This window comes from Protopterus annectens, chromosome 1.part1, assembly GCF_019279795.1.
Source record: "Protopterus annectens isolate FY-2018-M chromosome 1.part1, PAN1.0, whole genome shotgun sequence".
Classification (NCBI taxonomy): domain Eukaryota; kingdom Metazoa; phylum Chordata; order Ceratodontiformes; family Protopteridae; genus Protopterus; species Protopterus annectens.
The window spans coordinates 920,370,096-920,388,994 of record NC_056726.1 but is presented as its reverse complement, the minus strand read 5'-3'; the positions used below and the strand labels follow the sequence as shown (position 1 = coordinate 920,388,994).

The 18,899-nt window shown below is 38.7% G+C and overlaps 1 protein-coding gene across 2 annotated transcripts in view; it reads right to left on the bottom strand.

The window, feature by feature from the left end:
• The window catches only part of SPAG8 (sperm associated antigen 8), a 953,320-nt gene that overhangs the window by 222,779 nt on the left and 711,642 nt on the right, over nucleotides 1–18,899 (bottom strand). For both annotated transcript variants that reach the window (XM_044078982.1, XM_044078981.1), the window contains exon 4: nucleotides 492–612. In XM_044078982.1, coding sequence (XP_043934917.1) covers nucleotides 492–612 — 121 coding nt within the window. The remainder of the gene's footprint in view (nucleotides 1–491; nucleotides 613–18,899) is intronic.

The window sequence follows — 18,899 nt, the reverse complement described above, 5'->3', positions numbered from 1 at the left end:
TCTTATAAATACTGACAAGACACTATTTTTTTCTGAACTTACAAAATTAACAAGTTTTTAAAACCTTGCAAAGCCACTCAACTCAGTCCATGCTCAACAACATCAAATGAACAAACAGATGAAAACAAAAAACATACACATCATACAAGCAGCAACATTTTCTGATCAGACATGATATCAATACCCACCCTCAACCTCCTTTATTACCACCAAAGGACAAAATCTCATTTTATATCAAAACCATACCAATCTCTACCATCAAAAAATATCTCCTCAAACTAAAAACCAACATTCTGAGCAGTTGACAAGCTCCCAGCTGAATACATTCTTCTCATATCGTAGGACCTTCAGCAATTTCAACATGAGATAGGAACATTTATCAGGCTGCATGCAAGAGTAACACTTTTTTTCCTGCAGATGACAAAATATGCTTTAGAAAAATAAAGTTAAAATATACAGGAAAATAGAAAATGTACTCTTTCTTGACCTACCATGGTTGGCTGTGGAGGCACAGATTTAAAGCCTTCAACTTTATAATCTTGTCGTGTAGTAGACATCAGTTCTACCTTTGCAGGAGGTGGAGGCTGAGTCAATTCATTGAAGACATCTTTGCTGTAAGGAAGACAAACAAAAGTTATAACACCATTTATGTGAAGGTCAGGGTTCAGTTAAACAACTTAATGATTAAATAGTTCTTGATGCAGTGATGGGGTGAGCATTTCCCCTGACAAAATAGCAATACAAGCTTTCATCAGAAATCTATGACAATCAAATAAAACAAGATTCAATATGTCATGTTTTATTGAAACTGATTATATAAGTTACATCTCCACAGGAAAACATCATCAGGAGTACAACGTTTAATGTTGTCAGAGCATCTGGGGATGCTATACCTCCTGACACTTCATATGAGGGACCTCTGGTCTCTGCACTGTCCTAGCTTGCATTTATCCAGAAAACAAGTTACTGCACCAATCCTAAAAGGATGATTACTGTTTCTGAGATCAGAATGGTATATATCACGTTGCTGTTGTTCATGAAGAGTCTGCATATCCTCCATGTGTTTCACAAAATACATAATGGTTGGCTGCCCATTTGAAAAGTGTCCATGTCCTTGCACATTGCATTTAAACTGCCCTGCTAGCTTAGGTCATGATGGAATAAGGTGCATAAGGATCAGGTCATTTAGCTAATTAAAAATAATTTCAATTACATTTCTAGCATTTCTAGCTTGTAAGTCTTACAAATAATAGTGAAAACATAATTATTCAACTGACCTCAGGTTGGAAATCTTGGAAGACCATAAAATTGCAACCCTCCAAACATTTTCTCTTTCAAGTACTGATATAAAAAATGAATATTTCAGCAACTAGGGCATTCATTTTTTAGACTAGACACAAATTGTCTCTTACCTAAAACCTTGACTTCAAAACTTTCTTTATAGCTGAGGCGAGATGCTTCTATGACTGTATACACTATGCAAAGTTATTTTAAGCAGAAGTACAAAGCTAGCCAGCATGTTTAATGCTTCATACTAAATATTATGTGATGGGCTCACCTTTGCACTACCAGGAAGGCAATATCTTATGTATATATATATATATATATATATATATATATATATATATATATATATATATATATATATATATATATATATATCAGCAGCAACAAAGAGACATCTACTTTTACCATTCAGACATTTCTGCCTGAGGTCACTTCCCTGGGTTAATTGCGCTTGAGCCATACCCGGCTAAAGATTTGTGGTCACTAACCAGTACTAGTCAAAAACTGGATAGCCCAAGCAACAAATATGGCTGCATTACTAATGTTTCTCTCTTTTGAGCACTCTGCAGCTCCCTAAAAGTAGGCTATAGTAATTCTGCTGGCACAAGTCATTTTCTTTGGACTTAAAGATGTACACCGCTGTCTTATGGGCAGCTCAGGAACACCCACAGTTTCTTAGTGTTAAAAGCAATTAGATACACTTGCATGATTTAGTAGCTTAAACCAGATAATCTCTTCTCTAGGGCAAATATTTATTGCTGTATCTATGGATTACAGGAGTTAATGTGAATGCCCGTTATATAACTCATATGCCTTTAATGAATAGTTTACTCAATTTTGTATTTAAAGCAGCATTCAACACCTGTAAACAGAATAGCATTTTCTGAGGCTTGCTTGATCCAGCACTTACTTTCTGATCCACCTGTATAAATTGTCCCTAATGTTACTTCTGCAATTTGGTAACAGACCAGCTACAAATGATAAGGCAAAGGTTAGCTGAGATCTTCTCAAAATAATTTCTGGGTTGCTTACCTTGAGCAGATTCCTCATGAATAGCTTCCCCTTGGAAACTTGAGCAGAATGAAAATCAAAAATGCAGAAAGATAACACATATTGCTCAAAGTCTCTTCTTATCCCCCCTGGAGTTCTCATATAAAAATATTACCTATAACTCTCTTCTCAAGATATGAGGGGATATAGAAGCCATTCGGAAGTAAAATTCACCACTTATTTTTCATCAGATTATTGGAAGGTGAAGGAGATTTTTGGTAAATATTGGGATGTTTTACATGTTGATGAAGAAATAAGAGGGATAGTGGGGGATGAACCCCGTTTCATCTATAGGAATAAGAATAATTTAAAGAAATTACTTTGTTATCCCAAATTTGATAAAAGAGCCAGGTGCATTGGACACACTAGGCCCTGCAAGCGTTGTAACTTCTGTTCTTATATAGATGAAAGCATTAGTTTCTTGCATCCAGACACACACAGTTTTTAATACAACCACTGAGGCTAATTGCATGACACCCCATGTGGTATATTTGGCTACTTGTAGTTCATGCAACTCTTTCTATGTTGGGAAAACTAATCCCTTTGCGTGACAGAATGAGAGAGCATATATACCACATTAGGAAACCTATACAAAGCAATGCCTTAGCAAAACATTTTTCTTTGTTTGGAGAAGGACACACTTTCTTATTCAAGGTTCTAGAAGTTGTTATACCGAATAAGAGGGGAGGTGATGTTGTGAACTACACTGAAAGTAGGGAGTGTGAATGGATAATTTTATTGAGAGCTGATTCTGGGTCAGGTCTCAATGAACGAGCCTCAATTAAACCCAGATTGAAGCAGCGCAGGAATGTGAAGTGATTTGCAACATTATTTTTATGTGCATTTTAATATGTTATTAATATATAAGTATTTTTACTATGTAAGCATTTGCATTTATGGATATGTTGGCTCAATCATGTTATACATATGAATTTGTGCAGTACAAATTAATTTATTTGTATACTTGTTTGTATGAGAACTTATTATCATTATTATCCTCACTTTTTGCATCAGTGCTGCTTTAAGATTTGATTAAACCTTTCATCAGATAGGTTGATTGATTAATTAATACTGCATTTATATCCTGGTTCTCAGTGTCTTGTCTTAGATCTGATGAAGCTCTTGTAGTGAAAGTGCTTATCTGTTTTTATAAAATAAAATAAATTGCTTTTTACATGGACTGATTTGTCGCTGCTTTTATGCACTAGTAAGCACCATTGCCTCACCTACAGCCTATATTTTGTTGGATTTTATTTGTACTTATCGTTGAAGTGAGGCATTAACCTGTTGCTGCAGCAGTCGTTTGGTTTTTATGGATTTTTATATATTTTGTCTTGCTGCCATCAGGGGTGAGTTCCGATTTTGGTATGGCTGACATCGAGTTGGAATATGTCCCACGAGGTGAAAACCGGGGGAGTGAAGCGTTACAACAAAGATTTCGCCAATACCTTCAAGGTACAACCAATATTTCTTGGTATACTGAGGATACGGCGAGTCCTGATGACGTAAATGGTGAGTCCGTTGACTCTGATAGATTGTACAAGTTACTCGACGACATTGAGAAGGCGTTCATGAAATTAAAACGCCTCCAAACTCAAAGGCTGCATTTCCAGTTTTGCTTAGACCGCAAAATTATTCCACGTGGTCTAAGGGTTTTCACCATGCCGAGTCAAGGCAGAGAGTATCCGGACTTACTTGCGAGGTGGCAGCTTTTAAATATAGAGGTAAGCCGAAAGTACTTAGAGCTGCTTATAGACTTTTTTAAACCAGAGGAAGCAGCATTAGCGGAGAATATTGATTATAAACAGAAATCTCTCTTTAGAGACTTTCCTTTTAAACTCGTGCAACCGCTTTTTGAGAATTTATTGGATGGTGTGTCTGCTTTTGAGAGAAAGCTTCTGCAGCAGAAGAGGCATAAGGCAACAAGGGACATAAACGATTTCAAATGTGGTCATGTCTTTGTATGGCCCAGATATGGACAAGAAAATATGACAGACTCGGGTGTTGCATCTATAGATGTAAATCATATAAGAAGTACCAATGTTGAGCCATTGAATTGTGATATGAATACGAATGCTAAACAGTTGAACATCACTAGTAAATTGGACAATGGCCCTAAGGGCAATGTAACTAATGACATTGCTTTAAATGATTATATTAATGAATGTGGCAGTGATAATACTATTCTTAAGGATGGGCTTGAAATAATAGCACTTAATGATAAGTCCATTTGCAATGTAAGTGTTTCAGTGCCCATTAACACTGACTCCACAGATGTTATACATGTGGTGCATTCTAGTGTCCGTTCTGGAATGAATCTATATCCTGATGTACGTGTTGTAAAGGATAAATCAATAGAAGTTGAATCTGACATTGTAGTTAGACCCAAAGTGCTAAAAAATTCAGCAGGGCAGAGTATCAATGAGAATCAGTGTTTATCTTTTCCTTTGCCAGTACGCATGGAGAAAGGTCCGAGGTGGACACGCTCCATGAGTCGTGGCAGGCAGAAAAGGAAGCTCTCAGGGGATGCTCCAGTTCATCAAACATTAAAGAAAATGTGGAACAGCAAACATTGATACACAATATATCTAGAATCACATTAACTACAGATGACATAATATTATTAGAGAAAGGATTGAATTTCATTCCCAGAAGTCATAGTAGGCTAGTTGACACAGTGCTTGATTTAAAGTTATTTTGCAGAAGTTTAATGCTCAAACTTATATATAAAGGGACAACTGATGAATCAATTGGAAATAGGCAACTGGCTTTCAAGAATTTAAGTGAATATGTACCAATACACCACCCCCTAGTAGAGGCTTTTCATAAGCTAACTGAGGATGAGCTATATGAATATTATGGCAATATGAGCAGTAAACCCATGGAGACAAGATAATCTTACGTTTAGGGAGAGGCAGAGTCTTAAGAAATTACAAGATGATCCGAACATCATTATAAGACCTGCTGATAAGGGTGGTCGACTAGTTGTAATGGACATGTTGCATTACACAACTTGCATGGAATCTATGTTAGGTGATAGTTTTTATGAAACCATAAACTCTGATGATGTAAGTGGTATTATTAAGTACATCAGTGACACATTATTGGATATTTTTAAAGGTCACTTAATAGATAAAGAGTTATATGACTACTTGACAATAAGAAAACCACTCATCCCGAGTATCCACGGGTTACCTAAGATACATAAACACCTCTATAAACCACCTATGAGACCAATAGTTTCAGGTAGAGGCTGGGTTACTGAACATTTGTCTGTATATGTAGAGAAGCATCTCAGAGTGGTCTTGAACAAGAATGTTCATGTGTTAAGAGATTCTAAACAGTTTTTAACTGAGTTATATGGTTGTATCAAACAACATGAAGAGATGGATGGTATCCTTTTTGTTACCTTTGATGTGCAATCCCTCTTCAACATTATCCCTAATGAGTTAGGTCTTGCTTACGTTTCTGCATATTTAAATGAACATAGTGAGTATACAGCAGTTGACATAGACTTAATAGTCCATTTTTTAGAACTGATACTTGAGAATAACCTATTTATGTTCAAAGACACGATATACAGACAACTAGATGGCGTGGCTATGGGCACACCTTGTGCCAATAGCTACGCCAACATGTTCCTGGCATATTGGGAAGAACATGTGCTGTTTCAAGAGATATTGTTCAAAGAACATGTGATTTTCTATCGACGCTTTGTAGACGATCTCTTCCTTCTTTGGAAGGGAACAGATCTACAGTTAAAGACTATGTTTTTGATTATGAACACTCTGATCACCTGTCTTAAGTTTACAATGCAGTACTCTGATCAAAAATATCATACTTACATCTATATATAGAGAAGCTTCCTAGTGGCATGATAAACATGGGGGTGTACCGTAAATCTTGTTATAGTAACTCATTACTTATGAGATCCAGTATGCATCCACCATTTGTATTCAGGAATATAATGAAGGGTCAGGTGATCAGAGCCTCTAGGCTGAATCCTATGGATGAGGACCTTACTGTTGAGTTAAATGATCTGAGAGATAGATTGATACACAGGGGGTATGGTGATGGAGAAGTTAATCAATATTTATCGGAAGCCTGTGAACTCCGCACGACTACAGCCTCACCATATTTTGGACCTAGATGTTCCCAACAAGATATGAGGGGATATAGAAGCCATTCGGAAGTAAAATTCACCACTTATTTTTCATCAGATTATTGGAAGGTGAAGGAGATTATTGGTAAATATCGGGGTGTTTTACATGTTGATGAAGAAATAAGAGGGATAGTGGGGGATGAACCCCGTTTCATCTATAGGAATAAGAATAATTTAAAGAAATTACTTTGTTATCCCAAATTTGATAAAAGAGCCAGGTGCATTGGACACACTAGTCCCTGCAAGCGTTGTAACTTCTGTTCTTATATAGATGAAAGCATTAGTTTCTTGCATCCAGACACACACACAGTTTTTAATACAACCACTGAGGCTAATTGCATGACACCCCATGTGGTATATTTGGCTACTTGTAGTTCATGCAACTCTTTCTATGTTGGGAAAACTAATCGTCCTTTGCGTGACAGAATGAGAGAGCATATATACCACATTAGGAAACGTATACAAAGCAATGCCTTAGCAAAACATTTTTTCTTTGTTTGGAGAAGGACAAACTTTCTTATTCAAGGTTCTAGAAGTTGTTATACCGAATAAGAGGGGAGGTGATGTTGTGAACTACACTGAAAGTAGGGAGTGTGAATGGATAATTTTATTGAGAGCTGATTCTGGGTCAGGTCTCAATGAACGAGCCTCAATTAAACCCAGATTGAAGCAGCGCAGGAATGTGAAGTGATTTGCAACATTATTTTTATGTGCATTTTAATATGTTATTAATATACAAGTATTTTTACTATGGTAGCGTTTGCATTTATGGATATGTTGGCTCAGTCATGTTATACATATGAATTTGTGCAGTACAAATTAATTTATTTGTATACTTGTTTGTATGAGAACTTATTATCATTATTATCCTCACTTTTTGCATCAGTGCTGCTTTAAGATTTGATTAAACCTTTCATCAGATAGGTTGATTGATTAATTAATACTGCATTTATATCCTGGTTCTCAGTGTCTTGTCTTAGATCTGATGAAGCTCTTGTAGTGAAAGCGCTTATCTGTTTTTATAAAATAAAATAAATTGCTTTTTACATGGACTGATTTGTCGCTGCTTTTATGCACTAGGAAGCACCATTGCCTCACCTACAGCCTATATTTTGTTGGATTTTATTTGTACTTATCGTTGAAGTGAGGCATTAACCTGTTGCTGCAGCAGTCGTTTGGTTTTTATAACTCTCTACTGTCCTACAACTCCTTTGTATTGTAGGAAGGAAGCATTAATTTGGTCTATTCTGACACTGGTGGCACTAAGATTTCCCAGCTTTGACCTACCTCACTTCTACCCTATCTTGCCAAGATCTTTTAAAATATGACTGCATCTCGAATTCAAAAAACATCTTGATAGGTATGATCATCAATCAGACCAGTAATATTATTTCAGACAGGGAAGAAATAATATAACCACTCCTAAGTGATGCCATTGACAGCTCCAGTTATGGAGAACTGACTACACGTCTGTTACTGTGAACCACTCCTTCCTGCTTAGCACTCTAAATGACACCTGACTTGTTTCATGTCCACTGACTGGTTTAATAAATATATAACTTAAAAGAACTTCCGTGTGACAATCAGAAAATACAGTTAGCTGTCATATCTGATGTAGTAACCTCAGCTTTAGAAGATGTTTTATGTGATGCTATGGCTTATGAACAACGGTTAAAGAAACAGAAAGTTAAAAAACTTGAGAGAAAAATTGCAGACTTTAGGAATGGTCAAGTTTTTTCATGGCCAAAAAGGAAGGGGGTTCAAGATAATTACAACAATGATGTTACAATGGCTCTTACTAAGAGGGATCCTTCTGTTACTGTGAACCCTGACAATAAGGTATTAAATACTTCACATCCACATATTTGCTCCCAACCTGCAGTCTCTTGTACTTCAAATAACATTGCTACACCTGTGGTTTATAAGAAAACTGCCATTCCTACTACACAGCCACAGGTTTGTCCCAGTCTACCTTTGCCAATTTGGGATGTACATTCGGTAGAGAGAGGTCAATCGATCAGCAGATGGTGCAAAAGGAGAAGGAATCATCAAGACAGCGTCCATTCATGGAACATCAAAAGCATGTAGGAAAGGACACTGGCTCCCTGATTTTTAATATTTCCATCAGGACTTTAATGATGAAGCTAAAGTTTTCCATATGGGAATTATCATTTATTCTGGCATGTGAATCGCAGCTGGGTGAGGTCACACTTGACATTAAACTTTTTGTACTGCAGTTAATGCTGTGTGTATTATTTGGTGATAGTGTTTTCATGAATACTTTTAAAAATCCTAATTTGTTTTGCCCTGTCGTAAACTCTACTCTTGAAGTTTTCTGTAATATGTGTGAGTGGGATTTTAATAATTTGTTTAATAGTTCTGGCTATAAGAAGCAGAAATACAAATTTATAATCTAACTAAAGCTGAGTCTGAAGCTCTGAAACGACTTCATAGAGACACTTCAATTTCTATACGACCATCTCACAAGGGTGGAGCATTGGTTATTATGGACTCAGAATTTTATAATTCTGGTTTGCAAGATATGTTAAACAATGCTGATGTTTATGAACCTATTGTTTTGGATGATGTCTTAACTATTACTAGGAATGTGCATTCTATGCTATATGATTGTATACTTAGTAATTCTATATAATATGATATTTATAATTTTTGTTTAGATGAGTTTCCACTGATTCCTGTATTTCAAGGTTTGCCCAAAATACACAAGAGCTTAGTTAATCCGCCTTTTAGAATGACTGTGTCTGGGTAAGGGTGGCTCACTGAGTCGCTTTCTATTTATGTAGAGAAACATCAAAAGGGGCTTTTGGATGGGGTTAAAACAGTGTTGAATGATACAAAGCTATTTTTGAATGATCTTTATAAGTATTTAGAGAGTAATCCTTTGGATAGTAATACTTTGTTACCACGGACATTTGTTCATTATTTAACGTTATTTCTAATCAGACATATTTAGAGTTTATTAAACAATTTCTAGTTGAGAGGCGTAACTATGTTAATAAATTCATACATTTAATTTGTTTATTTACTGAAACCATATTAGGGAATAATGTGTTTATGTTTATGGGTAATTACTATTGTCAGATTACTGGAGTAGCTATGGGGACCCCATGTGCCAATAGCTATGCTAATGGTGTCTTGGCACATTGGGAGTCCTGGAATATGCCCTCGGGTCATAGGTTTGTTTCATCCATCATTTTTTACCACAGGTTTGCGGATGATGTTTTTCTCCTCTCGAGGGGTACTCATATTAAGCTTAGAGAGTTTATTGATTATTTACATAATACTATGACATTCTTGAGATTTACTGCAGTGGTATCTGATAAATGTATAGACTACTTAGATGTTAAGCAAGAGAGGAATTATTTAAATGAAATTACTACTGGCAGGTTTAGAAAACCATGTCATGGGAGCCATCTGTTGCATAGACAGAGTTTACGTCCCCTAGATATATTCAGAAATATACTGAAAGAACAGGCTATGAAAGTGTCTAGATTTAACAATAGGAATGATAGATTTACCATTGATATTGAACAGATGAAAACAGAACTCTTGGAGAGAGGTTATAATAGAAATGAGATAGGGGGGGGTTGGATATGGATATCTTATGATTAGGGAGTGCTAAACCTTACTTTTCAACCAATAGTAATGATGTGGAGCATCTCTCCCCCCTGGCCTCCACTGTAAATGGACCTGTGTCCATTTGGACTATCCTGGTAAACAAATGTAAAATAAATAAATAAAAATAAATAAATAAGTCTTGGTTAATGCCCCAGGTAGTTCTGACATCAGAGGTATTCCGGTAACTTTGACCTATTTGAGTAACATCAGCTCGATCTGTGGTATAATTAAGAAGAATTGGCATATATTGACAGCAGATGAGCAGGTCAATGGTTTCACAGGGTTGAAACTGAATTTTATTTTTAAGAAGAAAACAATCTCTTAAAAAGGCTTTTATGCTATAACAGACATGACAGCCAAGATAGACTGACCCGTACAGGTACCCTTCCCTGTGGCAGATGCAATTTCTGTCACTTTATAGACAGTGACAGTACCTTTATACATCCTGGGACTGGCAAAAATATTACTTTAGAGTTGAAGCTAACTGTACTTCCACACATCTCATTTACCTTGCTCAATGTATACTATGTAAAACATTTTACATACGTAAGACTAATTGTTCCCTTTTAGAACATGCTAGGGAACATATTAGGGACATTAGACAAGGCAATGAGAACAATTCTCTAGCTAAACATGCTATGGGGTTGGGAGAAGGTCACACTTTTAAGGTCAAGGTTGTTGAATTAATTACAGATGATGACAGACTAGGGGATTTGTATACTAGGACAGAAGACAGGGAACTATATTGGAGCCCACATTTACAGGTTGACAAGTCTTATGGTCTGAATGGCAAGGTCTCTTTAAAACCTCCCTTGAAGCAAAGGGGCATCCACAAGTGAATTTTATACTGCTTAATTAGAAACACAGCTATCTTTTTTTAATCTGTTTTTATTGGTTGTTTTGATTTTAATGGATTGTATATAAAATTATTTTGGTTTATGGTTGTATGGCCTGATGAAGCAGAATGTATCTGCATAAGTGCTTACTGTTTGCTTATTAAACTTCTGCCTTTTCACACCATTTTCTTGTTCTGTTTGTCTACAAAGATCCAAGTATGGTCATCCAGCATTCTCTTTCTTTGGCATTAAACATATTCTTGAATATGTCTTTCTCAAACTGAGAAGGAAGAACTCTTTCTAGTCATAGGTCACTATGCCGTTCTGAGTAATTTTAAGCTTAGCCAAATTATTAAAGGTGAGAATCAAACCCCATACCCTGTGTCTGTGAGGTAGACACCTTAACCATTATGTCACCTCACTTCCCTGAGACAATGTGTGTTACAGGATGGGGAAAATAGAGAAGTTTGGCCTGTTGAGTGAGGAATAAGTTCATTTTTTATTGGTTAATTTGTTTAGATCAATTTGTGCTTGTTAGCTACACAGCACTGTGTTTGTGCATTGCTCACATTGGTCATTATAGACGCAAACAGTTTTGCCTGCAAATGTTCCCTTAGTTCTCTACTGGTGCTCCATCGGTGAGTTCTTGTGATTATCCCTCACTGACAGCTGATTCATTCAGCAAAGTTTCTGAGGTACCAACACAGATCCTACCCACTAGCCCTTCATATTTTTTTTGTCCATGTCTCCTGTCCTCTACTTTACCTGTTCCTTCCTGTTCTCTGACCACATCAACTTACCTAGCATTATGGATGAACAATTTCCTACAGTTTCTCCAGTCAGCCAAGATGATATGGGCATCCTGAGGCAATGTAGTAACTGCCTCATGTACACTAAGAACTCACTTCTTCTAGTCCACACAAATTCATTATGTGAGAGATGCATCCATATCAAGAACCTAGAATCCAGGCTCTCTCGCTCACCAGTCAGTCCATCTGATATTGTGCAAGTTGTCAGCATGCACACCTCACCTCCTGCACCTACCAAACCAATAACACATAAACCTACATATGCGGAGGTCCTTACAAGATCCTTACCTAAACATCCGAGACCTCCCAAACATAAGCATGTTTCACATAATACATCCTCTGCAGAACATAGTACACATAATATATCATACACCGGTGTTTCATAATATATCACACACCGGTGTTTCACCAGTCAAGCCCCTAAGCATATCACAAAAACAAACATCTTAGCCATAGGCAACTTGATTGTGAGACACACAGATGTCCCTCTCATGAGGTTGGATAGGGAAAAGGTCACAGTTAGCTGTCTGTCAGGCACCAGGATCTGCCACATCACACACGCTCTCAAGTCTTTCAGCAACAGGCACTGTTATGACTCTGCCGTAATTCATGTTGGTATGAACGACTTGAGATGCACCTCACTGGACTATATGAAGAGAGACATGACTAAGCTCTTGGATTATGTGCCTCAGGCAGCTATGTCCCTAGCCTTAAGAAGCATTTTACCTTCTCCTAGGATGATACCTCAATACAAACAAAAAAAATGATTGACTTTAACAGTTGCCTTAGTTTCTGGTGTCATTCAAAGGGGGATCCAGTATCTGTCAGCCTGAGATGACGTAGTCAACAGGCACCTCGATGTATCAGTTTGTATGGAATAATTGTGTTTATATGACTCATTAATCAATTGAGTCAATTGGGAGAGGGTGGGTATATAAGGGAGTGTTATGTATGAAAGCATTTGTTCTGAAGTAGTCTTTGCTATTGAGACGAAACCTAGGTCAACATCGTTCTGGTATCAATGAAGCGAACGCTGGAGTGCGAGTACAAAATGGGGGTAAGTCTACGATGGGGAATGTGATTGACTTGGATATGGACTTTGATAAAGTACAACGGAAGAACAACAATTTCAACTTTCAAACAGACTCGAGTAATAAGAGAGGCTATGACTGTTAGAGTCAATATGACACTAACTGAGCATTTGAAAGAGTTTGAAAGGAAGTTGTTTGGTATGAAAAAGTTGCAACTGGAAAATGGTTATTTGCTGAGGAATATAGACTTAGGACTGGTGCCACGAGGTTTGCGGTTATGGAGATATCCCAATGGAATAGAGGGAAATGGTGAAATGTTAGAAGAGGTGCACCAGTTGTTTGATTGTACGGGCACTGCGTTAATGAAAATCATGATAAAGTTCAATGATCAAATGATAGCCCAGTGTATGAATGAACTGGAGCAGGAAAGTGAAATAATTATGAGTGATTTAAATTTCGGACATTACCAAACAAATTACAAAAATATGTTAAATAGTATCAACAGTAGTTCTCATATTATTTTCCAGAGGAAACTACACAAAATTTCAAGGGATACAGATGAATATCGTAGTAGTAGGGTGTATCCCATGTCAAGGGGTAATCATGGTAACCAGAAAGAAACAGCCAATGATGGTGAGCGACCTGAGTAGGAAGTGACATTGCAGCGAAGTGATTATAATTCACGGCAGGAGGAGTACCCTTTAGAAGGAGGGCCCAGGTGTTCCGAGAAATTACGCAACCGGGGACAGAATGGGCAACAAACGAGAAGGGAGGAGAACGAGTCATATGTGCAGCAAAGAGCACGGTCAAAAAGGTGGAATTACCAGCAGAAGTCTAACAACAATTACCAAGCAGCATGGAGATAGATATTTTTGGGGACTCGTTATTACAAGTAAGTGTTCACGAGGTTCCCGAGTTTTTATCGGGCTTAGGGTGTAATAGTCCGATATTTTTGGATCAAGTACGTTCATTCAGCTTAAGTGATCAAGGAGAAATGATGGAAGGTGTATTTGGCAATGTGACTGTTCAGTGCAATGATGCTTTGGTTTCAAAAACAGTGGATGATAAAAATGTTTGTTTTAATGGCAGTGAAGTTATAGTTTTAAACAGCAGTATCGGATATGTGAAGAGGCTAGTAGTGACAACATAACCGTTGACTTGGTGAGCACAAATGACAGTGGAGACTTTAGTAACATTATGTAGCTGACGGATGTGATACAAGGAGCTAATTATTTTCAAATGTTTAGTAATCCTGTTATAATTTCCAATGTGTATGGGGGTTATAAAGTGTATAATTATTCCGGTAAATAATTTGGAGTGGAATATGCTGAATTACTGTCTAAGGGATTTACGTTTATACCGGGCAGGAGAGGTAAGCTAACCGAAATGTTAGTGGATTTGAAAATGCTAACATGGAAAATGAATATTAAAATGTGGTTTGCTGATGGTATTAGTCAAAATGTTAACAATTTGAAAGAAATGAGTACATTTAATCCCCCTGCCAACTGCATGGTAGCTTTGTTTGAGAGGGCATGTGAGTTAGACATAAGGGAACATATGAAGAAAAGTTTTAAGGGTAATGAATGTATTAGAAATATAACCCAGTAAGAGGAAAAGTTATTAACGAATCTTATAAAAGATAAAGGAATCCGTTTAATGAAACCAGATAAAGGTAAAGGGGTGGTGGTCATGGATAAGAATGATTACGTTGACCACATGCTCAATATGTTGGCAGAGGATACATATGAGGAAAGTACTTTAAATGAAATTTATGTGGCATATTCAAAAATAGATCTGTTGATTGATGATTTATTATTTCAAGGGCAAATAAATGAAATTGATTATAATTATTTGAAAAATGACCATACTATGATAAGCAACATATCTGGTATACCCAAAATACACAAAGGTTTAAATAACATCAGGTTTAGACCAATCGTTGATGGCAAAAGAAGTAAAATGTGTGTAAAGTATTCAATTGTATTTATTACTGCTTGGTAGTAACTTGATTAAAGTGTAGCTATCATTCTAAGTCTTTTGGATTAAGCACTTGGGCTCAGACCAGTTGTTTTACATTAAGAAGGTTTGTGGTCTGCACTGTAGTGACAGGACAGGTAGCTTACATCCTTCTAAGTTGGGAACTGCTGATTGAGGGCTCAGTGTCTGTTATTCTAAAAGTGTATTAGTTCTGGTTTAAGCACTTGGGCTTCACGCCAGTTATTTTACATTAAGAAGGTTCGTGGTCTGCACTCTTGAGGGAGGAGAGGCTGGACTCTGCCCTTCTGAGCTGGGAATTTCTGGTTAAAGGCTTATAGTGCCTGCATATTTGAACTGTTTTTTACTGGAATTGGTACACCTTGTTTGCTGTAGCATAGACTAGATCCAGGCCTGCTGAATCTAGCTTTGTTTGTATGCTTGTTTGCTTGTTATTTCCCTGAAACGCTAATTCCACCTAAAACGTGGATTTTCAGCGCTTCTGTGGATCCCTGGTGATATCTGCATTGCTTACTGTACTTATTTCCTTGTTTCACTTGAAAGAAAGTTACTGTTTGTCATTTTTGCATTTAGGTTACCTGTAACACATTGCATTTAAGTTACCTGGCACTTGCTCACTAAAGCAATTATATAAGTCAGCACTAAAAAATTAAAAGCAGTACACCCTCACAAACTCCCCTTGAGTACCTTGTTCCCCATTGGCCCTTTTTTTTTCAATTATAAAGGAATTCCCAATACTATTCTAGTATGCCCAAAGGTCAGTTGTCAATCTCCTCTCCGGTCCAGCTGGTGAATCTGGGAATCTTGAGGCAATGTTACAACTGCCTCATGTACACAGACAACCCTCTCCTCCTTCCAACAAATTCCAACACATGTGAGAGATGCAACCATATAGCCAAACTGGAGGCTAAGCTGTCTCAACTCAGTACTGGTGAAACCTGTCAGGAGGAGAAGGAAACTACACTCACTACAATTCCAGTCTCACATAGACCTACTACGACAGCAAACCAAACACATAAACACACAAAAACATACTCGGAGGCTCTAAATAAAAATCTACCTAAGCAGCAACAACCTCCAAAGCAGACACCCAAGCAACCGCTACCCCAAAACAAAACACATGCAACACATAGCTCACAAAGCCAGTGTGCCGAACAGTCACAGCCCTTAAGGCTAAACAATACACCTGATACACTTGTAATAGGTGACTCTATCGTCAGGCACACTGACGTCCCGCTCACCAGGCTGAACAAGGAGAAGGTCACGGTGAGCTGCCTGTCGGACGCTAGGATCCGCCACATAACACAAGCACTCAGGTCACTCCAAGGCAAACACAAATATGACTCAGTCATTGTCCATGCTGGTGTGAATGACCTGAGACATACCTCCCTGGTCTACATGAAAAGAGACATAGAGGAGCTCTCTGAGCATGTGGCTCAGGCCGGTATGACCCTGACCTTGAGTAGCATCTTACCCTCACCAAGAATGATGCCACAATATGAAGACAAGATGATCAGTTTCAACAATTGGCTTAAGTATTGGTGTCATTCAAAGGGGATCCAATGCCTGTCGGCCTGGGATGACATGCTCGACAAGCCACGATGCTTCGCTAGGGATGGCTTGCACCTGTCACCCCTGGGCTTTCGGATATTGGCAAAGGCTCTTGCTACCCCCATAGTGCCTTTTTAGGCAAGGCTCAAAAGACAAACCCACCTCCATAGGTATCACAAGGGATAAGAAACTAAGAGTAATGCTACTCAACGCCAGAAGTCTAAACCTCAAGATGCATGCACTCGAAACTCTCCTTAGCATGGAAAACATCGATATCTGTGCAGTAACAGAAACCTGGTTCAAGGCTCCCGAGAGCACCCCAGCACTACCAGGTTATACCTCATACCATGCTTTTCAGCCCCAAAACTTGGACCGAACCAGAAAAGGAGGGGGAGTATCAATATTCATCAAAGATACCCACACCTCCAGGTTGGTGGCACAGCACGAAGCATCAGAGACTATCCATGTGCAACTAACAGGGGTAAAACTGCCTTCCAGTTTATAGCCTGCTACAGACTACCCTTCCAAACCCAGGAACCCCACTCGGCCTTCCTGAGAACACTGGAAAATATGAAGGTCTTTCCAAACACCATTATACTGGGCGACTTCAACTACCCAAACATAGACTGGGAGCATTACTCTAGCTCCAACACCCTAGCTCAAAGGTTCCTAGAATTTATAAACTCAAATGCTATGGAACAACTTGTTACCACTCCCACAAGAGGGGAAAACATACTGGACCTGATCATCACCAACATGGGGACTCTATGCTCCAGACCAGAAGTGTATCCCTCACTGGTAAGATCAGACCATAAACTAATCTCACTGGATATTCGCATCCCGACCCCACCGCCTGCCCAGAAAACCGCAGTGAAAAACTTCTCTAAAGCAAATTTCACACTCCTCAAAACTGAGGTGGAATCCTTCAAAGCCCCCGGGCCTGTGGAAAATACGGCCCAGACCACAGAATCCTTTATAAACGCATTCTATGAACACCTTCAGGAATGCATGGATCATGCAATCCCAAATAAAACCAAGACCCAATCCTCCAAAGGCAGACATCCTGTCTGGTGGACCCCAGCCATAAACAAACTATACAATAGAAGGAGGAAGTTACTACATGATAGAGCAAAATCCTAAAAAGGAAAGGCATCTCTGATCAGTGTTAGCAAAAAACTACGGGCACTCATAAAATCGTCTAAGGCCAGCTTCGAGAGAAAAATTGCACAGGACACTAAGGATAATCACAAGGCTTTCTTTAGTTATGTTAGGAACCTGGGTGGGAATTCCCAGATATGCTCAGAATTAGTCCAAAATGACAAAAAATACACCGAACCCACAGACATTGCCAACATCCTAGCTGACAGGTTCGGCGCAAACTTCTCCCCCCCACACACCAAAAGGGCAAATATCTATCCCAGCAGAGTGCTGCCCCCCTGACATCTCAGATGCTCAGGTAAGAGCCGCCCTCTTCAAAGCAAAAAACACAGCATCAATGGGACCAGACGGTGTCCCGGGCTGTGTCCTACATGAACTCCAAGAAGAGCTAAACCCAAACATAAAACTACTGTTCAATCTCAGCCTTACCACAGGATATGTACCCAAAGAGTGGCGTACAGCAACAGTGGTCCCTCTCCACAAAGGTGTTGCCACAACGGATCCTGGAAACTATCGCCCTATAAGCCTGACTAGCTTGGTCAGCAAAGCTATGGAAAGGATCATCATGGACCTCATAAAAAAAGATATTGGGGACCTACAGACACTGGATCCTACCCAGTTCGGCTTTGTTAAGGGCAGATCCTGCCTCTTAAACCTGGTCAATTTCTTTGAAACCAGTCACCAAGGCCATTGACAAGGGGAAGGTGCTCCACACAGCCTACCTGGACCTCACAAAAGCCTTCGATACAATACTCCACTCGGGAATTATAGATAAGCTCACCAGCTTAAATATAAATCCCTATGTCACTAGATGGGTTGCAAACTGGCTCAAGGACAGAACCCACATGGTTAGAATTGCTGGAGCTATTTCAGACTCCAAGCCAGTTACAAGTGGCGTCCCACAAGGCTCAGTCCTGGGACATCTCCTGTTCGGTATATATTTCTCGGAGGTACAGGCAAACACGGAAGGACTGTGGCTGACCAAGTTCGCAGATGACTGCAAACTGGGCGCTATAATCGACTCTCCAGCCGACACAAGCATCCTCCAAAAGGGCCTCATAGAAACAGACAACTGGTGCCAGAGCCATGGCCTCAAGCTAAACGCCAAAAAGTGTATTGTCATCCCCTTTGGCAAAAACAAAGTGCCCACAAATTACCACATAGGTGGTAATCCATTAAGTACGTAAAAAATAATTAGGAACCTGGGGACCCAAGTTGATAGCAATCTCTCATTTGACAACCACGTGGCCAAAGTGGTTAGAAAAACATTTTATATAGCCCACCTAATCATGAAGGGATTCACATCTAGATCAGGGGACGTCATCGTGCCTCTTTACTCATCCCTCATCAGGCCCATAATTGAGTACAATTCCCCTTTTGG